At 38.2% G+C, this 27,376-nt stretch overlaps 1 protein-coding gene across 1 annotated transcript in view; it reads left to right on the top strand.

The window, feature by feature from the left end:
* The window catches only part of LOC112391919 (serine/threonine-protein kinase WNK1-like), a 139,978-nt gene that overhangs the window by 58,995 nt on the left and 53,607 nt on the right, over positions 1-27,376 (top strand). Inside the window, 3 exon segments of the mRNA XM_024733484.1 lie at positions 7,627-7,799; positions 14,318-14,538; positions 16,346-16,503. Coding sequence (XP_024589252.1) covers positions 7,627-7,799; positions 14,318-14,538; positions 16,346-16,503 — 552 coding nt within the window.

Raw genomic sequence — 27,376 nt, 5'->3', positions numbered from 1 at the left:
CACCCTTATATATACTTTGCTATAAATAAGTAGTTGGCAGATTTTTATTTTTATTTTTTATTTTTTTGTGGTACGCAGGCCTCTCACTGTTGTGTCCTCTCCCGTTGCGCAGCACAGGCTCCGGACGCGCAGGCTCAGTGGCCATGGCTCATGGGCCCAGCCGCTCCGCAGCATGTGGGATCTTCCCGCACCGGGGCACGAACCCATGTCCCCTGCATTGGCAGGTGGACTCTCAACCACTGCACCACCAGGGAAGCCCCAGTTGGCAGATTTTTTACAATGGCTTTTAACAAATACTTTTTAAAATCAGAATGGTGGCAGCATTGACCATTGCAGGTTGGTCATAGTGTTTGAGTTGTGTTAAGTTACTGAGTCTCAGAGGCCCAATTTCAATCCTCACCTTGCTTTTAAGTCATAGGAATTTCTTCTATTCCTAGGGAAATGCTAACTACTTGTGAAAAATGTACACACACAATTTATTTTGGAAAGTACATTCATGGATTCGTTCAACACATGGCAATTGAACAATGCTAGGTTGTCAGTTGCTAAAGATAGAACACTGAAAAAGGCATTTTGTCACTGCTTTTAGAGTAAGTCTCAGTATATTACTTGTGATTAAGAGCTCTGAAAGAGGCATGTACATAGTTCATGAAACTATACATGTATATGGCAGGGGTTGATTTAACCTAGAATGAGGGGCAGCCAAGGAAGGTATCCCTGTGGAAATGACAGATCTTTGAAGAATGGCTGGGCATTAACCAGGGAAAAAAGGTTGATGAAAGGGCATCCTGTATGGAGGGAACAGCGTGTGTGAAGGACCTGAGTTGGAAGAAGCATGACATGTCTGAGAAAGGCACATGAGAGTGACAAGAAATTAGGCTCGAAAAGTGGGCAAGGATTGCATTGTGTGGGACCTCATTGGTCACAATGATTTTCCACCTTTATCCTAACAGGATTAGGACATACAGTACTTCACTGAGTCTAAGATTTCAATTATGTGATACATTCTAATTTCAGAGATGTTTAAAAAGGTGGAAAACAATATTTCTAAGAATTAATAAAGTACGCATACTGCAGAATTGATTAAGTTGACCTTAAAATATTCTGGTTGTATTTGGACAGAGTGGAAAAACACATTGTACAGGGAGAAGTTTAGCCGTGTGGAAACAGCTAGTAGGTTATTGCAGAAATCCAGAGGAGACCGTGATGGCTTGGAATAGGGTGGTGGTAGTAGAGACAGACACGAGTGAATTACTTTGGTTTGAGTTTCTGCAGAAAGGGTTTACAAGCTCACTGTTATTAAGGTTTTGAGTCTCCTCGCCTCCAGTCTATCCTGCATTTCGAAGTTTGCCTTTAGCACTTTTTACAGACTCTTGTGGTCTTAAACATTTCAAGTATTGTAAAACTAGAACTGTGGGTACTTTCATGCTCATGATCTCAACCCTTAAGGTAACCTGCTGATATGGGGGCTGACACTAGCTTGTGCACACAGAATTGGGTCTTTTATGATATGCTCTCAAAGCACTCGTTTTTTTCTCTTTATAATACCTAATAAAATTAATGCCTCTGCCTCTTACATTGTAAGGTCTAGAATAGCAGAAACCTTGTCTCTAATGTTTGTCCTATCCTGTTGTCTGACACAGGGTACTCAAGCATTTGTTAAAATTTAATTAAACATATATGAATATATACATTAATTGCTAAAACTGAAATGAATGTTGCATGTTACAGAAAATAAGAGTAGTTATCAAGAAAATCAGGTAGACTGTATATTAAAATATAAAAATTAAATATTCACTTAATGGTAGGTAGAATATTATAATTCATTTGGCTCGTGATTACTGTCTTCTGATTGCTTTGAGAATAGCTTAACTTTTCACAATTTCTTTAAAATAAGCTTTTGTAATTCAACAGTAATGTATAAGAGAGTCAGCAAGTGATCTAGATTTTCCTTCATGTTTTGAATAAAGTTCCCTTAAATGAGGAACATTTAAGAATATATGGTAAACAATATTTTTTTAAAAATATATATTGGGGAACCCTATTGTCAGTAAATAGAAAACCAAACAAGCTGAAAACTCTTCCCACTGTAAAATACCAGACATTTTGAAAATTTTGATGAGAAGAACTACAGAAACCTATCCTTTTAAATGCATAGCTGAGCTTATAAGGCTGTCAGGATAATTTCCAAGGTCTAGAAACTAAGAAGAAACTAGAAACCAGAGTAGGAAAAGTGTGAATTGACACTAGGGTTCTTCTTGGGACAATTGCCAATCTTGTTAACTAAGACGCATGGTTTTACTGTCTCCCCAAGGATAGATGAAGTCTTAAGCCCGAGCAGATATTGGAGCTGAGATCCAATAAACTTGTTCCTTAAAAGGGAACAAAACCTTTAATATAAAGACAGACTAGAGAAAATTTCAGTTTCTGAGTCAGGGAAAAGACAGTTTTTCCCAAGTCAGCTGAAAAAAGTTTACCCTGAGAATACATAATCAGGGACCTGTATTCATAAAAGTATGAGATTCAAATTTGAATGGATTACATGCAGGCATCACCAAGACTAGTAATATCCCTGCTGCACTAGGCATAAATAAACTCAGAGCCTGTCCACAGCAATACACCCACAACTGAGGATATTCCAACAGACAAATCACAGTTTAAGATAACCATATTATCCACTATTGTTAATCATGAGGGGAAACAAACCACCATGAATGAATGTCAGCAGCCAAAACACTAGGCAAAATTCGATCCCCAGTAACTCAGATAAAAGTGTTATTGAATTGAGCCCCTAAAGCACATTATTTTAAAAGAATTAAAGGATTAAAAACTAAAACCACAAAAACATCAAGATGGTATTGGAGGGGGCAGTGAATGACTGATTTGATAAAGATCCAAAAAGAGCTTCAAGAAATGAAAATGTATTGCAATTAAAAACTAAGTAACAAGCGCCACTTTCCTCAGTCATCTGGCCCCAGATACTTCGACTTGTCCTTTGGCCCTTTGGCCGTCTGTTCTCTGGGAAAGAAATGGTTTAGGAAGATAGCCCAAGATGAAACAGCTATGGATCTGAGTCTCAGTGGACAGGGTGTGTGACTTTGTGGATGGTTGCAGCTTCAGGTTAGGAGTGGGAATAAAAGTGATGTTGGGCTGTGAAAGTGGGCTTTTATAGAACTTTGAGAGAAGGCAATCTTGCAGTGATGATTTGGACATGGAAATAATTTTGGAGATGAACCCTTAGAGGGAGGAAATTCCAAGGAGGATGCTGGGAAAACCTGTCTGTTCATGAAGCAGGGATGGGGTGGAGGTTGGTGGGGATCATTGCAAATTGAGCTGCCAGTTATCATTTCTCATTCAAAACCCCATGTGTGGGGTTACCACTGAGTGGGGACAAATCCCTCCCCCAGGCATTGGGCCTAGAGAAGTGGCAGGAGAATTCGTTCTCCACTGAAGTCTTTAGTTAGTGCCCAACTTTTTTTCTTTTTTTCCCCTTTTTTCCCACCTTGCTTTGTTTTTGATGCTAGCTGGGAAAGTAGGGACTGAAGTAGTGACTGAATTCCCTTTATCAGACCCTCTGGTGGGTACTTTTGGTGACAGACTGACTGCTTGACCTCGTTTTATTTTCTGTATGGATGTCCAAATACATGTCTGACTCACCAGTATACCCAGCCCTTGAAGACTTGTATGGCTAGTTGCAAGTGTCTAGTTTGTGTTCATCTCTTATTTCTGGAGCAGGGACTGAGACCTTGCCACATGTCCTTTGCATCTCTGCCTCCTTTAGACTTTAAAGTTTGATTAATTAAAAAAATTTTTAAGGTAATAAGCAGGTTAGACGTGGTAATAACTTGAGAGAATTCATGAACAAGAAGGTAGATCTGAGAACACTGCCCAGAAGGCAGCAGAGAGAAAGAAATGGAAAATGAGAGAGAAGTTAAAAGATATGAAGGATCGAGTAAGGTTCCACACACACACACCCTTACACATAACACATACAGACATACGTAGAAAATCTTACAAGAGAATGGAGAATGGAAGGAGGCAGTAATCAAAAAGGTAATCGTTGAGAATTTTCCTGATGCGAAGACAAATACCTGAAACTTTGGGCTTAAAAAGCACAATTAGCCCCATTATGTATAAAATAAAACTTAGATGCATGGTAGTGAATGAGCAGAGCACAATTTTTTTTTAAAGTCTTTAGAGTAACCAGAGAGAAAATACAGATAACCTACAAAGGAGGACATGTATACTGAGGGCTACAGTAGACGCCAGAGTACCATGAAACAGTATCCTGAAAGTGCTGAAAGAAAACCAACCTAGAATTCTACACCCATCTAAACTATCATGCAAGAGTGATAGCAATTAAGAAAGTGAGGTATTAGCGCAGGACTAGACAGACCATGGAATAGAGTGTAGAATCCAGAGACAGAACTGTACTTCTATAGAAAGGATGGATTGTTCATTAAATGATATTGGGGCCATTGGCTGATACAGAACAGAAATAACAGTCAGCCCTTCTTTTACCCAACCAAATAAATTCCTCAACAATTCCCAGATGTGGCAAACAAAACAAATTTATATTTTAAAAAGGAAAAGAAAAATATTTATGACCTTAGTGTCTGGAAAAATTACTGAAGACATAAAATCCACCTACCATAAAGTAAAAGATAGATGAATTGAAATACAGTGTAATAAAAACATCTGTAAATCAAGATATTATACACAAGGTGAAAATACAAACCACAAATTGAGAAAAGGTATTTGTAACTCATAAAACCAATAAAGGATTAGCATCCATAATCTATTAAGAACTGCTACAAGTAAGATAAAGCATCAGTTCCTTGCAGAAGAGGGGTCTTAAGTAGTCTGCAAAGAAAACAAAGTTTCTCACACTTTTTAGTGACTCTGAAAAGGTAAATTAAACTATAGAACATGACTTACACCCATCAAATTGACAAAAGTTAATGTCTGATAATACCAGTTGCTAGTGACCATGTACTCTAGTGGGAACCTTCATACAAAGCTGTTGGGAAACTCAGTTGGCACAGTCCCTTTGAAAAGCAATTTGTTGATACCTATGAAGACTGAAGATGCCTATTCCCTATGCACTTCTACCGCTAGCTATATATCCTAATAGGTGTACTTCCTCTTTTTTTTGTGCCCCAGAAGGCTAGTGAAGGCTAGAAAAATGTTTTAAGTCCATATAGTAAAATACATAGGATTATATTGGAAACAAATTATATTAAAATAGTTATCAGAACTTTTAAATTTATGATATAGTATGCATTATTAATGTATATTAATAAGATCTACTGGAAGATCTAATAGCTATCATAATTTCAGAGTAATGCCTAGTGTGGTATTTTGAGATAATCTGCAACCACTGTTACGTGATATGAAAGTACCTAGGTCTGTTGGTGACAAATCACAGGTACTGCTGAATGCTATTAGGTACATACATTCATTCAAGGAAATATTAAGTTTCAATTCAAGGTTAATGAAAAATAAAGATATATTTGTTTTCACACATGTTCACAAACCTGCCTTAAAGGGGTTTATAGACTCCAAGATAAGAGCCTGCATCCTAGAGATTAACACTGCAAAACCTTTGCCATATTGTAATAGCAAAAAAATGGGGAAGCGCCTAAAGATTGATCAGTAGGAGATTATATATAAATTATGGTGTATTCAGTCAGTGGATAACTGCATAGCAGTGATAATGAATGGAGTTAACAGTAATATGGTAGATATCTTGTAATGTCTCCTTGTACCATCATGGGTGAGCTCAAACAATGTTGAATGGAAAGTAGCCACCTTCCAAATAGTACATGCTCTATAACTTCTTTTTATCAAATCTTAACATTTCACCTAAAGTGTAAAAACCCATATGGGAATGGTATATCTGATCAGGATAGTGGTTGCTTTTCAAGGGTGAGGAGTAGTGATGGGAAAGGCCATCTAGTTACATAGGAAGGTTTAAATTATGTCTTTAATGTTTAATTATTTAACTGTATCATAGACACATTATGTTATTGTATGCCTGGACTATTTCGTTAAAATACTTATGTGCTTTGATAGAATATTATATGACAGTTTCAATTTTAATTTACAGGACAGTACAGAGTTTGTGTGTATGGGACTCTGTTAAGGGAAGAACAGCAGATTAAGTGCTTTTCTCCAGTTATCTCAGATAAGAAGTGAATTAACTTATGAAGTGCCAGGCACTTTAAATAAATCTACCTAGTAGACTAAATTAAATTAAATCTACCTAGTAGATTATTTAATTCTTAGAAGAGTCCTATGAGGTGAAGGTATACACAGTCATCCCTCAGTATCCCGGGGGGTGGTGGGAATTGGTTCCAGGACCCCACCCTCCACCCCTGTGGGTGCTCAAGTCCCTTTTATAAAATGGCACAGTATTTGCATATCTTCCCATATACTTTAAAATCATCTCTAGATTACTTATAATAGCTAATACAATGTAAATGCTTGTAAATAGTAGCCAGCATGTGGGCAGACTATTCAAGTTTTGCTTTTTGGAATTTTCTGATCCCCCCAACACACACACACACACACACACCAGCCCATTTTTTACTTGCAGTTGGCTGAATCTGGGTATGCAAACTCATGAATACGGAGGACTTGACTTTATTCATGAAGGAAATTTTAGTTGAAGCCAAGACAGAATTTGTATTTAGATCTCACCACTTCCAAAACCCATACTTGTTCCATTATTAAATTGCATGTCTCTGTCAATAGGTGACTTATTTTGGAAGTGGTAAATTAACTGCACCTAAAACATGTGTATCTGAAGCACATATTAACAGTAAAAATACTAAAATAATCTCAAGCATGACTTTATTAAGTAATTTATTTATTTTTTGGCTGCATTAGGTCTTCATTGTTGCACACAGGCTTTCTCTAGTTGTGGTGAGCAGGGGCTGCTCTTTGTTGTGGTGCGCGTGCTTCTCAGGGCTTCTCATTGCGGTGGCTTCTCTTGTTGCAGAGCACGGGCTCCAGGTGTGCGGGCTTCAGTAGTGGTGGCCTGCGGGCTAGTAGCTGTGGCGCACAGGCTTAGTCGCTCCACAGGATGTGGGATCTTCCCGGACCAGGGCTCGAACCTGTGTCCCCTGCATTGGCAGGTGGATTCTTAACCACTACGCCACCAGGGAAATCCCTCAAGCATGACTTTATAATCAAGAGTTTTCTTAAATACACTTTAGCCTGTTCTCACACTCATATAACAGGCTGATGAAATTATTAATTATTAGTAACTCCAGTGTTAGGATGTTTTATTTCAACAGTATCGGTCATTATAATTTAGTACATGTTTAGCATCTAAGTGTAACTATGTGACTTGGTGTTTTATTATCTTAAAAGCATATTCTGTCTGTTTTTTCCTTTGTTTTTGTTTTAGGTGTACAGCACAGTGATTCAGTTATACATATACATGTATCTATTCTTTTTCAAATTCTTTTCCCTTTTAGGTTATTACACAATATTGAGCAAGAGTTCCCTGTGCTGTACAGTAGGTCCTTGTTGGTTATTTGTCTTAAATATAGTAGTGTGTACATGTCAATCCCAAACTCCCAATCTTGAACTGTATTCTGTCTTGCTTTTTGATTTTAGGATCGAAAGTTAACAAAGTCTGAGAGGCAGAGATTTAAAGAAGAGGCTGAAATGTTAAAGGGTCTTCAGCATCCCAATATTGTCCGATTCTATGATTCCTGGGAATCCACAGTAAAGGGAAAGAAGTGCATCGTTTTGGTGACTGAACTTATGACATCTGGAACACTTAAAACGTAAGTTCATCAATATTGTAAAAGCTGACCAAGAAGTATGAGAGAACTTGAATTTTCTTATTTCAGGCCTTATCAGTTCTTCTGCTGTTGCCCAGTATACTAAGGAGGGAATGAATAGTTGCTCCAAATGTTAGTATATGAGCACATTTTCCTGCCCACAAGGTCCTCTGGTGTATAAAGTGGTTTGATAATTATGTATTGGTAAGTATTTAAATGAGAAGTTGTTGCAGAATAAACCTAGTTGCTTTAAGTTATGGTGATTGGCATTTCTAAAATTGAGTGGCTAATAGATCAGAAATCAAATGACAAGGTAGCCCTCTAGTGGTTAAAATGAAATTGAAGCTTATTGACAAGCTTTACCCATTTATTTTCTCACCTCATATTGGGCAGTTTTTGCTACAACTATTCACATATTGTATCAAATACAAATTGTATTGTGACATTTATCACTAGATAATTTCATTTCCCAAAGCATCAGAAATTGAAGCCAAAACATCTAGACCTATCATCCCTTTCAGGAATATGGATAGGTCAAATGCAGAAATTCCCTGTATGCCTTTGGAGTCCCATGTCTCTTAGAGTATCTATTTGTACTCAGAGAGGAAACTAGAGTAACTTTTATGGTGTAAATTTTTTGTGGAAGAATTGGATTGTGAAAAATTGTCTCTGTAGTGTGTATTTATTCTTTATAACCTTCTGTAGTTAATGCTACTGAGCTGATTAATCTCAGATCTTTGAAACATAGTCTTGTATTTCCTGGATGTAGAAAATCCCGGATGCTCTTGGATGCTCAAAATTAACATGTTGAAAAGCCAACAGATTATTTCCCTCCTCCACATTCTAATTTTCCCATCCAACTTTTCTAATATTTATGGCAGCATCTTTATGCTAGTCGTCCACGCTTCTTGTTATTCACATGCCTGTTTCTTTTCCCAGACTGTGCTCCCTAGCACTGTGCCTGAAACTTGATAAATATTTGAATGAATTAAGGAAAATTCTGTGGTAGTAGTTGTTTGTATATCTGCATCTTGAGATTCTTTTTCTGGTTTGAATACTTAGTGGGTTGTCAGTAGTCTGTCAGTAGATAGAAATAAAGTTAGTTTTTTTTTAAAATTTTTGATGAAATTCATATAACATAAAATTAACCTTTTTAAAGTGTACAGTTCAGTGACATTTATTACATTTACAATGTTGTGTAACCACATCTGTCAACTTCGTAAACATTTTCATCACCTTAAAAGAACACCCCATACCGATTAAGCAGTTACTCCCCATTACCCTTCCCACGTAGTATATTTTCTCTTTAATTGCACATGATCTAAGTTTCTAACCATTTTCTTTTAAGTTTAAAGTTCTTTTTTTCCCATCATTGTCTGTTTCAGTTTCTGAGCCTCAAAGCAAAAGCAGCAAGAGGTAAAGTAGAAAGCACTAGACTTAGAGTAGGTGTCTGCTCTCTGCTCTGACTTTGACCAGCTGTGATTTAGGGCAAGTAGATCCCCTTCTCTGGCCCTCAGTTCTCCATGTGTAAAATAAGTGGACTAGCTGATCTCTAAGATTTATAGATGGGCATTTTTTTTTTAGCTCTGGTAAAAACATATAAAACTTACCACCTTAATCATTTTTTTTTAATTTATTTTATTTATTCTTATTTTTGGCTGTGTTGGGTCTTTGTTGCTGCGTGCGGGCTTTCTCTAGTTGTAGTGAGTGAGGGCTACTCTTCTTGGCAGTGTGCGGACTTCTCATTGCCGTGGCTTCTCTTGTTGCGGAGCACCAGCTCTAGGTGCGCGGGCTTCAGTAGCTGTGGCATGCAGGCTCAGTAGTTGTGGCTCACGGGCTTAGTTGCTCCGCAGCGTGTGGGATCATCCCAGACCAGGGCTCGAACCCGTGTCCCCTGCGTTGGCAGGCGGATTCTTAACCACTGTGCCACCAGGGAAGCCCTTAATCATTTTTAAGTGTATAGTTTAGTTAAATATATTCATGTTGCTGTGTAACCAATCTTGAGTATTCTTAATCTTGCAAAACTAAAACCCATTAAACAATTCCCCTTTCTTCCTTTGCACTAGCCTTTGGCAACCACCAACTATTTTCTGTCTCTAAGGATTTATCGGATCAAGGTATTTCATATAAATGGAATATAAAATACATGTTTGTGTTTGGCTACTTTCACTTACCATGTTTTCAGGGTTCATGTTGTAGCATGTATCTGTACTTCGTTCCTTTTTATGACTAAATAATATTCCGTGGATATACCACAATTTGTTTATCCACTCACTTATTGATAGACATTTGGGCTGTTTCCACCATGAACATTTGTGTACAAGTGCTTATTTGAGTACCTGTTTTCATGCCTTTTAGATACATATATACCTTTGAGTAGAATTGCTGAGTCATATGGTAATTCTGTGTTTAACTTTTTGAGGAACCACCAAACTGTTTTCCACAATGGCTGAACCATTTTACATTCCCACTAGCAATGAATAAGGGTTCCAATTTTTCCATATTCTTGCCAACACTTGGTTTTTTTGTTTGTTTGTTTTTGGTTTTTTAATAGCCGTCTTGCTGGCTGTGACATGGTATCTCATTTGATTTGCATTTCCCTAGAGAGTAATGATGTTGAGCATCTTATCATGTGCATGTTATACATCTTTGGAGAAATGTCTGTTCAACTCTGCCCACTTTGTCCATTTTTAAATTGGGTTGTTTGTCTTTTTGTTGAGTTGTAAGAGTTCTTTATATATTCTGTAAGCTAAACCCTTATCAGGTACATGATTTGCAAATATGTTTTTCCCATTCTATATATTCTTTTCACTCCTTAATGACGTCATGTGATGCACAAAGTTTTAAATTTTGATTAAGTCCAGTTTATCTGTTTTTTTTCCCTAGTTGCTTGTGCCTTTAGGGTTATATCTAAGAATCCATTGCCAAAACCAAGGCCATGCAGATTTACCCCTAACTTTTCTTCTAAGAGTTTTATAGGCTTAGCTCTTTTATTTAGATCGTTCCATTTTTTGAGTTAACATTTGTGTATGTGTGAGGTGTGGGATCCAACTCCATTCTGTTGCATGTGGATATCCAGTGTCCCAGCACCATTTGTTGAAGAGACTATTCTTTCCCTGTTGAATGATCTTGACACCCCTGTCAAAAATCATTTAACCATAGATGCATGGGTTTATTTCTGGACCCTCCATACTATTCCACTGTTCTATGTGGAATCTATCCTTATGCTAGTACCACACTGTTTTAATACTACAAAACCTAGCTTTGTGATATGTTTTGAAATTGGAAAAAATGAGTTCTCCAATTTTGTTCTTCTTTTTTGGTATTGTTTTGGCTATTTGGGGCCCCTCATAACTCCGTATGAACCTGAGGATTAGCTTTCCATTTCTGCAAAAAGGCTGCTAGAATTTTGATTGCATCTGTAGATATAATCAAATCTATCTGTAGATATATCGAATCTGTGGGTCACTTTGGCTAATATTGCCATCTTCACTATATTGTTTTCCAATCCATGAACCCATCTCCATTTTATTTAGGTGTCCTTTAATTTCTTTCAACAGTGTTTTCTAGCTTTTGGTGTATAAATCTTTCACTTCCTTGGTTAAATTTATTCCTAAGTATTTTATTCTTTTGGATGTTGTTGCAAATGGAATTGTTTTCTTGCTTTCCTTTTCAGCTTGTTAATTGTTGGGGTGTACAACAACTCATTTGTGCGTGTTGATCTTGTACGCTGGCAATTTTGCTGAATTCGTTTATTAACTCTAGTTGTGTGTGCATGTCTGTATGTATTCTTTAGAATTTTCTATATATAGGATTTTGTTATCTGCAAATAGAGGGAGTTTTACTTCTTCCTTTCCAATTTGGGTACCTTTCTTTTTCTTGCCTAATTAATCTGGCTAGAGTTTCTAGTACAACACTGAAGAGCAGTGGTTATTCTTGTCTTATTCCCAGTCTTAATGGGAAAGCTTTCAGTGTTTCACCACTGTAGTATAGCTGTGGGTTTTTCATAAATGCTCTTTATCATGTTGAATATATTCTCTACTATTCTTAGTTTGAGTATTTTTTTTTATCATGGAAAGGTGTTGGATTTTGTCTGATGCCTTTTCTGCATGAATTGAAATGATCATGTTGTTTTCCCCTTTGTCCTATTAATGTGATACCTCACTCATGTAATTGAAACCGTTAAGATATAGAACATTTCCATCATCTCAATACATGCCCTCAAACCTCTTCCTAGGCAGCCCTTTCCAGGCAGCCCTTTCCTCACCCTCCAGAAGTAACTCTGTTTTTATATATATATTTTTTAAACCATAAAACCAACTTTCACCATTAGTTTTCTTTAATTACCTCATATCCCACCCAAGTGAAGCAGAATTTCATTTTTTAATTTATTTTTAAGGTTTTGTATTAGTTTCTGTATTAACTTTTTGGTTAAACTCCACTTGTGTGTGTGTGTGCATTTGAACTATCTTTTTTAGTGGCTGCTTTAGATACTGCATTTATATCTTTAACTTTTCACAACATGCTTGATACTGTACAATTTCATATAAAATAAAGGAAACTTGCAAAAATATAGGCCCATGTATTTCTAGTACTTATACTTTATGCTATAATTTTCATATGTTACATTTATTGTTTAGATCCTGTAATACAATGTTACAGATTTTCCTTTTAGTAGTCATATGTAACATAAAGATAGTAATAGGAAAATGTAGTCTTTTATATTTACCATCAGTGCTCTTCATTTTTTCCCTGAATATTTCCAGATAAAATAGCATCAGAACTCAGTTAATCAGAAATCTCTGTCCTGTTCTTTTAACATTAGCTGGGCTGCTTGGACTCTGCTACACACACACATATTTCAGAGGTCAGCCAGAGATTTAGGCAGAGTGAATATACAGAATTTGGAGATGCCCTTCTATACCCCACCCCCCTTTTTTTTTTTTGCGGTACGCGGGCCTCTCGCTGTTACGGCCTCTCTCGTTGCGGAGCACAGGCTCCGGACGCGCAGGCTCAGCGGCCATGGTTCACGGGCCCAGCCGCTCCACAGCATGTGGGATCTTCCCAGACCGGGGCACGAACCCATGTCGCCTGCATCGGCAGGCGGACTCTCAACCACTGCACCACCAGGGAAGCCCTATACCTCCTTTTTTTAAAAAAATCTATTTATCTTTTGGCTGCGTTGGGTCTTCATTGCTGCACATGGGCTTTCTCTAGTTGTGGCGAGAGGGGGCTACTCTTCGTTGCGGTGTGCGGACTTCTCATTGCAGTGGCTTCTTTTGTTGCGGAACACCAGCTCTAGACACTCGGGCTTCAGTAGTTACAGTGCGTGGGCTCAGTAGTTGTGGCTCACGGACTCTAGAGCACAGGCTCAGTAGTTGTGGCGCATGGGCTTAGTTGCTCGCGGCATGTGGGATCTTCCCGGACCAGGGCTTGAACTGTGTCCGCTGCATTGGCAGGTGGATTCTTAACCACTGCGCCACCAGGGAAGCCCCTGTACCTCCTTTCTGGGATTACACACCACCCCCACCCTCCAACCCCCAACCCTGCCTCCTTCACTTTTTAGATCTCTGCTGTCCAAGAGAACTTTCTGTGGTGATGGAAATGTTCTGTAATCTGCACCATCCAAAATGGTAGCCACTTGCTACAGTGCAGTTGTTGAGCACTTGAAATGTGACTAGTGCAACTGGGAAATGAAAATTTTTTATTTTAATTAATTCATTTAAATATGAATATTCTTGGGTTTCCCTGGTGGTGCAGTGGTTGAGTCTGCCTGCCGATGCAGGGGACACGGGTTCGTGCCCCAGTCCGGGAAGATCCCACATGCCACGGAGCGGCTGGGCCCGTGAGCCATGGCCGCTGAGCCTGTGCATCCAGAGCCTGTGCTCCGCAATGGGAGAGGCCTGCATACCGAAAAAAAAAAAGAATATTCTTATTTGTCTAGTGAATATTGTATTGGACAGACTGTCATTGTAGAAAGTTCTGTTGAATAGCATTGTTCTAGACCCTGAGGTAATCTTGAACTCTGTCCTCGTATTCATTCCTCAGCCAGTAATGCTCCAGGTTTCAGTCCAGGTTTGAGCGACCCCCACAGACTAGTGCTTTCCCTTTTCCCTCATGTGTACTCCCTTCCAGTTTATGCCTGATTTTGATTTTTCCAGAGCTTTCGAGTAGTTGTGTGTGTGTGTATTTACTAGAGTTTATAATTATATCTGCATCCAGTAAGAGTTGCTTCACCATTACCAGAAGTCGAACTCTGCCTCTTAACTTTTAAATCATTTTAGCAGTGATCTAATTTTAAGGAATTTATTTTTTGTGCTTTGTTATCAGAATTTGCTTGCCAACTACTTATTATCCTCTCCCCTTTAACCTTACTAAAAGTAGCACTAACCTAAGCTTACTGAATCTTAATATTCTGAACTTGATATTCCCATCTCAGATATGCTAGAATTTAATGGAATTCTTCAAAGTAATAAATGCATATCATTGATAACCTGTTTGGTGTACCTTGCCTTTTCTAGGTACCTGAAAAGGTTTAAGGTGATGAAGATCAAAGTTCTGAGAAGCTGGTGCCGTCAGATTCTTAAAGGACTTCAGTTTCTTCATACTCGAACTCCACCTATTATTCACCGGGATCTTAAGTGTGACAACATCTTTATCACTGGCCCTACAGGCTCAGTCAAGATTGGAGACCTAGGTCTGGCAACCCTGAAGCGGGCTTCTTTTGCCAAGAGTGTGATAGGTATGTTTCAGGTGTACCTTGCAGTCTCACTGGCTTTCTGACATTCCTTTTATTTAGAAACCTGACCTTGTCAGAGCTTTTATTATGTGAAATAAACCTTCAGAAATTCAGAGCTTGAACCCAGGAAGTGATGTGGAGTTCTCTATTTCTTTGCCTCTAGAATCATCTTGAAGACCATTGTTGTTTTGTAAAGTTATATGAAGAGAAGTAAGGTGAACTTTGCCTACAAAACATTATGTAATAATTGTTAACCTTACTGAGTCATTTCATTGATACTTAGTATCATATACTTATTTATATAACAGATAAAGTATGTTACTTCCCCATAAAAGAAATTGAATTTATATATAATTTAGTTTCTGAAGAGGTCTGTTGGATATATGTATATTCAAAAATATCTGCCTATTGAAACTTTATTTTAAAATGTGAAAATATGATGGTTCATTATCAACTTTTTTTTTACTCCTGCTCTTCAGAAGATATACCTGAAACAGTTTTCAGCCTCAGTACTATTGACACTTCGGGTTGGCCAGCTCTTTGTTGTAAGGACTGACCTGTTCATTGTAAGATGATTTAGCAGCATCCCTGGTCCTACTCACTGGATGCCAGTAGCATGCCCCCTTGCCCACTTCCCCCCAGTTGTTACAACCAAAAATGTCTCTAGACATTGCTAGATGTCCCCTATAGGGCAAATCATCATTCTTGAGAATCACTGATCTATACAACAAGTCTGTCCTTTCAGCCTTTAACTGTTATGTTAGAGAGTTGTAGCTGGAAAAATAATTTAATGCTGATTATTTTATAAGCTTTCACTTTCTGAAGAGGGTATGACAATTTGAAAACTTGAAATCTTCACAAACACTCTACTCTCCCCAAAGGTGACGACAATAACAACAGCAAGAAAGCCATTCTTTTTTTTTTTTTTTTTTGGGGTACGCGGGCCTCTCACTGTTGTGGCCTCTCCCGTTGCGGAGCGCAGGCTCAGCGGCCATGGCTCACGGGCCCAGCCACTCTGCGGCATGTGCGATCCTCCCGGACCGGGGCACAAACCCGCGTCCCCTGCATCGGCAGGCGGACTCTCAACCACTGTGCCACCAGGGAAGCCCAAGCCATTCATTTTTAAGTGGGCTAGAATCCTATGTTTTAATAAGAAAAACATTGAACACCGGTACGAAGAAAAGGGCTCTGGTGAGTGCCTTTATAGACAATTGCAGTTTAGTTTACCGGTTTCAAAATGTATTGAATATCTGTCTTCTACTGAAAAGCCGCCTTAAAAGTGAAACTGATCAGATGGAATGTTAATGGCAAGAGACTAGCTATTATATGAATGTTAACCTTACAGCTACCATACAGTAGGGGGCAGACAAGTATTTTGATCTTCTTTAACCCATCATCCTATGTTACAGGTAGATGCCATTATATCTACTTTATTCCTCAGTAGTCTCTTACCTTTTCCTTCCGTTTGTTTTCAATATGAGTTATATCAGTTTATCTTTTATGCAAGGCTCTATTTTAACATTGTATAACACTAATCCATTTGAAACAGTAAATAAATAGACACTTGATCCTGTGCCAGTTTTTTATAAAGGAGTTGTAGTGTAAGATCTATAACATATTTGATGGAACAGACTAAGACGATTTCTTTCCTCTCCCCCCACCACCTACCTACCTACTTTTCTTTTTCCTCCCTCACCTCTTACCCCCCTTCCACTTTCTTCTCTCTCACAGGTCAACCCCTCTGCTGTTGCCCTCCCCATGAATCGCAGCTTCTCCTCACACTGAGTCTGAATCATTCTTTTAATTTAAGGTACCCCAGAGTTCATGGCCCCTGAGATGTATGAGGAGAAATATGATGAATCCGTTGACGTTTATGCTTTTGGGATGTGCATGCTTGAGATGGCCACATCTGAATACCCTTACTCCGAGTGCCAAAATGCTGCACAGATCTACCGTCGAGTGACCAGTGTAAGTCTTGTCCTAACTGACTGGTGATCTTAGGCTAAGAAGCTGTATAACATCAAACCGTGCAAAAGGGAACAACACTAGAAAGCATCACATGGAGTTCACCGCTCATCTGTCTGTGTCTCGTGTCTCCTCTTCTTATAAGGACTGGTCAGATTGAGCTGTGGCCACCCAGCTCCGGGTTGACCTCATTCTAACTAATTATACCTGCAGCGATCCTATTTCCAAATAAGGTCACATTCTGAGAAACTGAGGATCAGAATTTTAACATATCTTTTGTCGGGGGGGCGGGCAGGGGACGCAGTTCAACCCGTAACAGTTCATGGGTTCATCCAACAAATATTTAGTCTCTATTATGTTCCAGACTTCTTTCTCGATCCTAGGTATTGAATATTATAGTTAAGTAAAACACAAACCTGTCTCTCAAGAGCTTATTACTAGGCAAAGGAGAACAAACAAGTAAACCAGACAGTTACCATGGTGTATAAAAGCAGTTATTCTAGGGATAGGTATGTAACAGAAGCACATAGAAGTAGTGCCTAATTGAGTTTGGACAGGTTAGGAAAATTATGTTAAATAAATAGGGAAAGACTAAGAGTTGCATGTGAAAAATCTTTGTATGTCTACAGTTTGAAAACAGGAAAAAGAAGAGACAAGGGATAAGGGAGGAAAGTGAAAGTTTAGACTACACTTGAGCACTAGGGGAACCATTGCAGCCACTATTAAGACTTGGTAGGTGTCGTAGGAATTCCCTGGCGGTCCAGTGGTTAGGACTCCGTGCCTTCACTGCCAAGGGCCTGATAAAAAAAGACTTGGTAGGTGTCATAAGATCAGACTTAAATTTTTAAAAGAGTTTTCTGGCTGCAGAGTGGAGGATGGATTTATGAGGAAACACTAAAAAGCTGAAAACCCAGTTAAGTAGCTATTGCACTAATCTGAAGGAATAACCAATAGACTGAAATAAGGAGTTAAAGTAGAGATGGCCAAAGTGGATGGACAAGGGATTGATTTTCTTTATGAATTTGAATTCAATTAAGCTAACGTGTTCTTTTCCACCTAATATTTATGAAAACAAATAATAATGTGAAAATACCCTTTGTAAATACATATCTTCTTAAGGAGATCAAACTGAATATTAAACCTGATTAAGAGGTTAAATACATTAAATTTTAGGACTATAAAATTTACAGTTTGTATGTAAAATGGTTTGTGTAATTTATTTACTAACTTACTGTCTGTAACTTCTTCACTCCATCACACTCTAAACCAGGGATTAGCAAACTATGATCCATGGGCCAAATCCAGTCTCCTACCCATTTTTATACAGCCCATGAGCTAAGAATTCTTTTCACATTCCTAAATGGTTGAGGGGGAAACCAAAAGAAGAATAATATGTGATGACCTATGAAAATTATATGAAATTCAAATTTCAGTGTCCATGAAGAAAATAATGACGCAGCCACTTATTTGTTTCTGTATTATCTATGTCTGTTTTCACATATTACAGTGGCAGAGTTGAGTAATTGCAACAGGCTCTGTGGTTCAAAAATCCTAAATTATGTACTGTTTGGCTCTTAACGGAGAATGTTGCTGACTCCGATTCTAAACACATGACACCAGAAAGAGAAAAACAAATATCGTATATTAACACATATATGTGGAACCTAGAAAAATGGCACAGATGAACCGGTTTGCAGGACAGAAATAGAGACACAGATGTAGAGAGCAAACGTATGGACAACAAGGGGGGAAAGTGGCATGGTGTGGTGGGATGAATTGGGAGATTGGGATTGACATATATACACTAATATGTATAAAATGGACAACTAATAAGAACCTGCTGTATAAAAAAGTAAATAAAATTCAAAAATTCAAGAAAAAATCAAACACATGACACCAGAACTTCTTAAAAAATTCTCCTCTGAAGAGTTCTGTAACTAATTTCTAATCTGCAAAAGTGGTGATAATGTTCTACTAGAATGCTATTAGCCTCTGTACTTGGAGTAGGCAGGAGAATCTCAGTGTGAGCAAGTAGTTACTTAAATTATTAGCTCTGATAATTTGTGGGCAGTCTTTTCTCTCTTTTAAGAGTAGAACTATCACTTTAATTCTGTGGCGAAAACATAACAGGTTTTAATGTAACACCCATTTTTCACTGGCCATATTTATTCTTTCTATTGCCTAAGAATAAATAGCATCTTAAACCCAGTACTACTGCTTGAGGTGATCATTCTGGATTTTAAACACAAAGACTTATTAACAAATATCTTTTATTTACCTTCCAGCAGTACTGAATGTTTTGATAGTGAATAGACCAGAAGAATGAAGTATCTATCAGATAGCCATATATTTAAACATTCTCTACTGTCTCTCAGCCACCAGCCTTCTTTGTGGGTCTTGCAATATTTCTACTTTGAAACTTGGTAGATTTTGTTGTGAACCATCAGACAGTACTTTGCTGTTAGAGACACTGCCTAGGCATTACTGGGTTGTCTAGTGATAGGTGTCTCTAATTAATCTTGTGAATTCAATTCCTGACTATTTCTCTAAACAATTAAGGTTGGTACTTAAAATATCTCGAGGGATCATGGAATTTTGGTTTCTTTATGTAAAATGAAGTCTAAAAAATAAGTCTGCTATTTAAAGAAATAAAGTTATAAATTATATGGTAGGACTGTTTTTTTTTTGTTTTTTTTTTTTTGCTGTACGCGGGCCTCTCACTGTTGTGGCCTCTCCCGTTGCGGAGCACAGGCTCCGGACACGCAGGCCCAGCGGCCACGGGTCACGGGACCAGCCGCTTCGCGGCATGTGGGATCTTCCCGGACTGGGGCACGAACCTGTGTCCCCTGCATCAGCAGGCGGACTCTCAACCACTGCACCATCAGGGAAGCCCTGTTTTGTTTTTTAATGCAGAATTTATGGGTGACCTGTATTAAATTCTACCTTGTTTTTTTTTGTTTTTGTTTTTTTTTTGCGGTACGCGGGCCTCTCACTGTCGTGGCCTCTCCCGTTGCGGAGCACAGGCTCTGGACACGCAGGCTCAGCGGCCATGGCTCACAGGCCCAGCACCTCCGCGGCATGTGGGATCCTCCCAGACTGGGGCACGAACCTGTGTCCCCTGCATCGGCAGGCAGACTCTCAACCACTGTGCCACCAGGGAAGCCCTCTACCTTGTTTTATACCTTACCCACCGAATATGTTTAACTGGTTAAATATAATGACTGTATAGGATGAGTAGGTGAAAAATAGTGTAAACCCTATTGATTAAATCTACTCACTGGAGGCTCAGGGCTAAAAGCAGTGTTCTTTGGCTTCAGACTGTCAGACACAGCACTGCCATAAAATCAGATAAAAGTTTATATAAGCAATAATTTGATAAAAGTAAAGAAAACAAATTAATTTGATTTTTAAGATAATGCATTTGAGATACTGTCTAATCAACAAATGAATCTTTATTTGCAAATGCAAACTCCAGCTCAGTTGAGAAGAAAATCCCCTTCTCAAATGAAAAAAGTGTTTGGCGTTAGTTTAATAGACCCTGGAAAGACCAATATCACTGTTTCCATAGTCTTAGTGTAGTATTTACCCTTTTTTTAGTTTGTCAATGGGTTGTGTTTTTTTTCTTTTTTAAGATAAAGTTCACATACCATGAAAGTCTCCATTTAAATCATTTGAAGGTGTAAAATTCAGTGGGTTTTAGTGTATTTACAGTGTTCTGCAATCAACACCACTAATGCCACTCCATCACCCCAAAAAAGAAACCCCACACCTGTTAGCAGTCACTCCACATTCCTCTTCCACCCAGCCCCTGGCAAGCACTAATCTACTTTCTGTCTTTATGGATTTGATTTGCCTGTTGTGGACATTTCATACGAATAGAATCATAAAATATGTGGCCTTTCGTGTTACACTTTGTTTCTGTGTTATGCTTTGATTTAGCGTAACCATTTTTAAGGTTTATCCATGTTTTAGCATGAATCAGTACTTCAGTCCTTTTTGTAGCTGAATAATATTGCATTGTATGAATGTACCACATTTTTAATGTTCAACAGGTTTTATTTCTTTCTATTTCTGTAGTTTCTTCCTCCTTTTCTCATTGTTTAAACTGTTTGAACCTATAGCCACCCTCACCTCTGGAGAGGAATTGGGAACAGGAAGGATGAAATATACAGTGTTTTAAAAGGTATTGTCCTAGAGCCCGACTTATTAAATCTTTGTTTATAGTTTTGTGTTTGTAGCATAGCATATGGCACATTGTAGGCACTCAGTGATACTTTGAAGAATAAATGATTCAATTAAAGGAATCCCAGATATAGTCAAGTTAGACACTATGTCAATTTGGGACAGTTGAGTTTATCCTGCAAAATAAGGTCACCTTAGAAATACTAAAATTATCCTACTAACGTGGAATTGAACAGTAGCAAGTAGAAACTGATACACTTTATATATGTACATATACAATATATTTTTGTAGAATGGGAAAAGCTATTTGGTACAACTAGAGCAGAAAATAATAACTTTAATAGAGTCAAAATTCCAGGACTAGAAAGGCATTTGAAAAAGTCATCTATTCACATGCTCTTCCATCAGTTCTCAAATCACTATTGAGATCTTTGCTGTGCAAAGTGCAGTCCCCACAACCAGCAGAATTGGCATCCTAGGACACTTGTTATTATAAAAATGTAAAATTTTGGCCCCATCCCAGATGGATTGAGTCAAAACCAGCATTTTACAAGATCCAAAGATGATTTGTGTGTACGTTAAAGTTTGAGAAGTGTGAGCTACAACAGTGATCACCTCAGGTCCCTTCCAGTTCTGTATACCTTATTTTTGGTTAAATTAAAAAAAAAAAAGACTAAATATTGTATATCAAGCATTATTTGAATAAATTTTTGTTCCATTGTTCATGGAACCTTTTTACTAGCATTATAAGTAACCAAGTTGACTTAGAAATCTAACCCTATTTAATTGCATTTTTTTCTGCCTATTCAAGAGTTGCTTTTTAAAAACGCAAAATAGTAAGTCAAGCTGTGGAAAAGCTGGAATAAAAAGCTTGAGGAGTTAAGTCAGTTGGAACTTTTGGAACCCTTGGTCTCTGAGGATACTGCAGGCATTTACTTGTTCTTTGTTTTTCCTCTCAGCTGTGAAAACTGAGCTCTGTATTATCTACAGTCCGTTATTCTGTACTTCAGTTATTATATTTCTTATCTGGGAAACTCTGTCTTGGTTTCACTAACCTCCATTCCCATCTTCTGGCTTCCAATGAAGAATAAAAAGGGCTATGTCCTTTTTTAATTTTCTGAAGTTTTTCTCATGTTTTGGGTGCTGAGATAAATGTGTGGGGAGTTTACCTTGATTATACAATGATTTATATGATTGTATAAGCATTAGTGGTGACTCTATTGAAATACACCTTGAAGTATTGTACTTTCCCTTAAGTTTGCTTTGGGTGTAAATTGAACTAATTTTTTAAAGGATATGTCAGCATTAGTCTGCCTAACAATTGCACATTTATTAAGGAAACATGTTTGGTTATCCATCGAGAGATCATCAAACTCCCTAATGCAAACTGCCCCCTGCCACTCCAGATTCCTGGTTTCCATCCCAGATCTACTACACTCCGCCTGTTTACCAATAGTAGTCAGTGAACTGCCCCCTCCTAGACTCACAAGGCCTCCTATGGGTTTGGCACTATCTTAGAAATGGGATACAAAGAAGAGTGTTTAACAGCCTAGGATTACTTTTTCAGGTTTGAAGATCACAGAACTCTAGTCAGTTGAATCATAAACTCTAGTTCTCAGTTTCTTTTCAATTTATTTTAACGATTATTCACTTACTTAACAGCTATTAGTTCGGTGTCTTCTGTGTGCCAGGTTGAGGATACAGCAGTGAACAAGATATATGCTTCAGTGTTCTTTCACCTTCTTGTAGGGAAGGTAAACATTGAAGTAGTAAGTACAGTAAAGCACGTGGATTTTATAGACATAATGAGGTACAGGGTTTTGATCTCATTGAGAGAGTCAGAGACAGTATTCCTGAGAAAGTTGGTTTAAATTGAGAGCTTTATTGGCCTGTGTCAGGGATGCTAAGGCAGATCTGTATGAAGGAATGAGCCAGTAACCCCGGTCATCTGGAGCTCTTTACCAGAAATATTTCTAGGGTTTTTTTTTTTTTGGTTGTGTTGGGTCTTCGTTGGTGCACATGGGCTTTCTCTAGTTGCGGTGAGCGGGGGTTCCTGTTTGCTGCGCTGTGCGGGCTTCTCACTGTGGTGGCTTCTCTTATTGCAGAGCATGGGCTCTAGTAGTTCCAGTGTGCAGGCTCTAGGGAACGTGGGCTTCAGTAGTGGTGGTGCGCAGGCTCAGGAGCGTGGCACATGGGCTTAGTTGCTCCACGGCACGTGGGATCTTCCCGGACCAGGGATCAAATCCGTGTCCCCTGCATTGTCAGGCGGATTCTTAACCACTGCGCCACCAGGGAAGTCCTAGGATTCTTGAAGAAAGTCATGCCAATATTGTTGCCCCTTCAGTATTTCCATCATACTCAACCTCTGTCTTATTAATATATTATAATGATAATTATATTGATATTAACTGTTGTCCCCCCCCCATGAGAACTGAGCGTCTCAAGGACAGGGGTTTTTTCCCTCTGTAGACCAGTTCACTACTACATGTCTGGCCTTGCAGTGGTACAACTGCAATGTAAATAGCAGATGATAGCAGTGTAAATATTAACACATACGCGTCCTATGTCTCAGACATTGCATTAAACACTATGTAATTTAATTCTTCCAACAGACCTCATTGGGGATGGTTTACTACTACTGTTGTCTACACTTTAAAATAAAAATCTGAAGCCCAGGATGGCTAGCCCATGATTACATATCTAGAAAATAACAGAGTTATTCTGTTATTCTGATTCCAGGTCCCCTGCTCATGTCAAAATTCTGTACTGAATTCATAAATGTCTAGTACAGTGTCAGTCTGTGACCTGAGGGCATTTAAACCTGTCTGTGTAAGTGCCAGTGTGAAGGGGTAAGTGGGTAATGTACCGGCTCAATAGCTGTATTTGGTGGCGCACCGATAAAGGACTGCTGTGTGTCATCGTTCTGCACATGCATTTCATTCAGGTCTCAGAGAGGCCTTTCCTGCCCATCCATCTAAAACAGTCTTAGGTGTGCACACACTTTACTTCTATCCCCTGTGGTTTTATTTTTCTTCATGGCTTTTATCACAGCCTAACAGTGTTTATCTAAAGCCCCAAGTAGAATATAAATTCTGTGGGTTGTGGGGGTTTTATTTGAGTTGTTCTTGGCTGTTTTCCTAGTGCTTAGAGCCTGGCAGGTAATAGGCACTCAGTCAGTGTTTGCGAGATGAATACACGAATACAGAACTATAGGGAGTGAAACACAATGTTGCCTGTGGAGGAAATGGGCTCTGGGGTTGGGTCTGCTTGAGTTCAGATCCCAGCAATGTCATTTCCTAGCTGATACCTTGGGCAAGTTAATTAACTTCTCTGAGCCTAAGCTGGTAATGAGGATTAAATGAGAAAAGTGCCTAAATCAGTTAGCAGTCAGTACTTATTAGGCATTGCCATTATTACCATTAACATCATTATGACATGCTTAGTAGTGAAATAAGTTGTCTCTTGTTCTATTCTTTTACCTAGCAACATTCAACAAATAGCAGTGTTTAAAATGTGTTTAATGAACTTAAAATAAAGCCAAGTTTTAAATGAGTGAAAATGAGCTCACATTTATTTATCATCTTGCTTCTTGCCAATCACCTTGCAAAGTGCTTTACATATACTATCTTATTTTAATCTTTTGTATTTTGATAAGTAGATAATACCTTCATTTTACAGGTGAGAAGATAGATTCAGAGGTTAAGCATTCTGCCCAAGGACATGAAGGAGAAATACTTATAGTAGGGTCAGAAATCAAGCATCTCTAACATAACACTAATACAAACCTTAAAATGTTTTCCTTTTCCTGTTTCTGTTTTGTAAACTTTTTTCCCTAGATTTCAAGGGAAAAAAAATTTAGGGTACATGGGTAGCATAAGTCTAAGATTGGTGTCACAGGTTTGAGCCCCTGTTTACCAGGGTTCATGATCCCTGTTCAAAAGAGAAAACCTTATCTTGAAGTTTTCTGCCATTGGCAATGAAAAGATCCAAATAAGAGTAGTAATGTACTTAGCACAATTGTTGTCTGCTGTTAAAAGAATAGAAACTACGGTGAGCAGTGGCGTCAGTTTTTTATATGGAGAATAGTGCATTTGAGATTGGAACAGCGCACAAGCTTTCATGTATCCAGAGAGTAATGAGCCTTGGGGAGTCATGAGGTCAGCTAATTTCCTTGGATAGAGCTAGTTGGATTTGGTAGGGAGTTTGAAGAGGCTTGTTTTCCAATGGGATCATAAGGTATGTTCAAATTCCTGTAAACTAATGGTTCATACCAGTAAGAATCTGGCTGAATCCAGCCTCATAACAACCAAGTTAGAAATAATGGGGATTTTTAATTACTTTGTTTGTGTAATTTGACTTTGTCACTGATTCCATTAGCCTTTGGATTGCAAGGTTTGAACATTCTGTCTGGGAAAAACAGAATCAAAGCAGTTGGGGTGAGATTCCTTTTGGCTTTTATATAACAGATTGCATTTCACCCTACTTTTTTACAGAAACAAGTGAAGCTGATTCCTAATTATAGATAGGGTTTGAAAAGTTGGGAAAAACTTCGTATTTTTTTCTTTAGCAGTTGGATTTTTTGTGTGTGTGTGATATCCCAGAGATCTAAATCCACTGGAATTAGCTGAAATGATTCCTTTATAAATTTTATTCCTATTTCCATCCAATAAATTTAAATTATACACATAAGAGAAAACTTGGTGTATTATAAGGTGTATCTTAGGAACATTTTGCATGATTTTCAAAGTCATTCTATTACTGTCCTGTGATTTGATTAATATTAAAGTGTCTTAATCAGACCATTAATCTTAAACCAAACAGTTGGGTATCATTCCCAACATTTTCAGTGCTAAAAAACAATTGTGAAATCCCTATTTCAGTATTTCACAGAAAAGCTAGTTTTACTTATCCCAACTGAATGTTGATCTATAATTCACACAGCATTAGACTACAGAATAAAAACTGATAGGATATAGAGAGATGGTTTCTGCTGTGCTTAAGTAAATTATAATAGTATTGAGTTTCTTGGTATCTTGTAAATAATTTATATGCCAGAAGATTCATACAAATACTTTGTAGTTGCCGCCTTCTCTCTATGTGTGATTTGAGGTATACCTTGAAAGAAGGGTAGGACTCAGTTGACTGAAAAAGGGAGCAGTAGAAAGAATATTCTTGTGAAAATGTGCATTAAGTATTCAGTGAAAAAGTAACTAATTTGGCTGGACTTATTTGGGGGGGGGTAGGAGCAGAGAAGTAGGTAGAAGTTGACTTGTGAGGGCTTTTCACCCCAGATTGAGGAAATTAAAAGCACTATAATGTGGGCTAGAAGTAACACTGAACTAGACATTGTTGAATCTGGATTCTGGTTTTTGCTTTACCATTGACTAGGCCCTTACCCACTAGAATATAGGCTCTATTTGTTGTATTCTAGGTGCTGAAGGTAATGCAGTAAATCTAGTAGGTGTCTTACACATACTAGACTAGACTGGACATGACACCTCGTAGATGCCAGTGAATCAATTAATTAATTCCATCTTTGACATGGCATTAATCTCTTTGATCTCCAGTTTTCTCATTTGAACAAGTTGGGACTCTAACTCAGATTCTTTCTAGATCCGTGATCCTGTGGTCATCTTGTAGGTGTGGAGAACTGTTAACCATCTTTGAGTAATGTGTTGTGAGTTAAATGATGTCAGATGATTGGAAATGGTTAAATGTCAGATGATTAGATGAAGCCAGATGATTGAGCTGGCCACAATGTAAAATACAAATTGGAGAGAATAGAAACAGTGAGACCCGTCTTAAATTGGTCTAAGTTTAAAGAGGTGAGGTGTTGATAATCTGGATTTTGGTGGTCACAGTTGTTATGCGGAAGAAGCAATGATTTTGAGAAGTAACCAGCCGGTAAAAATCTCATTTTGTCCAACCAGAGATCTTTGGCTTTTGGAGGGGCAGTAGGAGTACTAGCAGCAGAACTATATACGAGCTGTTTTAAACATTTCTCATTGTTTAAAGAGCTCCTAGAGAATAATAGTACTTAAATATTGTGGGAGAAGAAGCATCCAAGAAGACTAAGGTTTCTATTCTGGAAATAATGATGCCATTGAAAGAAATGGAGGAAACCCAGAGAAAGGCACTGACGTGAAGAGAAGGAAGAAGTAGAATTTAGACATATAAACTGTTAACATGTATGTGAATGGTATTTTTATTGTATACATTGAAAACTTTTATTTTGATATATAAAAAAAGGCTCATCTTCATAGATCTAGATATTTGTGCCTGTATTATACCACTGTCCAAAAAAAGCTACCTCATTTTTGGTTTTGTTTGTTGCACAGTAAAGTTTAAAAACCTACTCACGTGTTTATGTCTGATGAACCTCTGAAGCAGGGAGCGTGGTGCCCGTTTCCTGGCTCTTCTGTTTTCATTTAGCTTAGCATAGTCCTAAGCAGCTTTGGACAGACACTTAAGTCAGAGGCATTGGCGGACCGCATTGCTGTATTTATGAGCAATAGCTGGCATCCTACACTGCCTACTTAGTGTACTTTGTAGTGACAAATTGTGTTGAGCAAGAGATCTGTGGCAACTACTTTGAGACAGCTTGTTAGAAATAATAGTCATTTCTAGCCTTTAGAGTAGAAATAATCCTACCAAATAACTTCTAAGCCCTTATCCTCCCGTTACTGAGTAATTA

The sequence above is a fragment of the Neophocaena asiaeorientalis genome, unplaced genomic scaffold (assembly GCF_003031525.2).
Source record: "Neophocaena asiaeorientalis asiaeorientalis breed wild unplaced genomic scaffold, Neophocaena_asiaeorientalis_V1.1 scaffold150, whole genome shotgun sequence".
Lineage (NCBI taxonomy): Eukaryota > Metazoa > Chordata > Mammalia > Artiodactyla > Phocoenidae > Neophocaena > Neophocaena asiaeorientalis.
The sequence above is the reverse complement of the archived record's forward strand: the minus strand, read 5'-3'. Positions and strand labels throughout refer to the sequence as shown.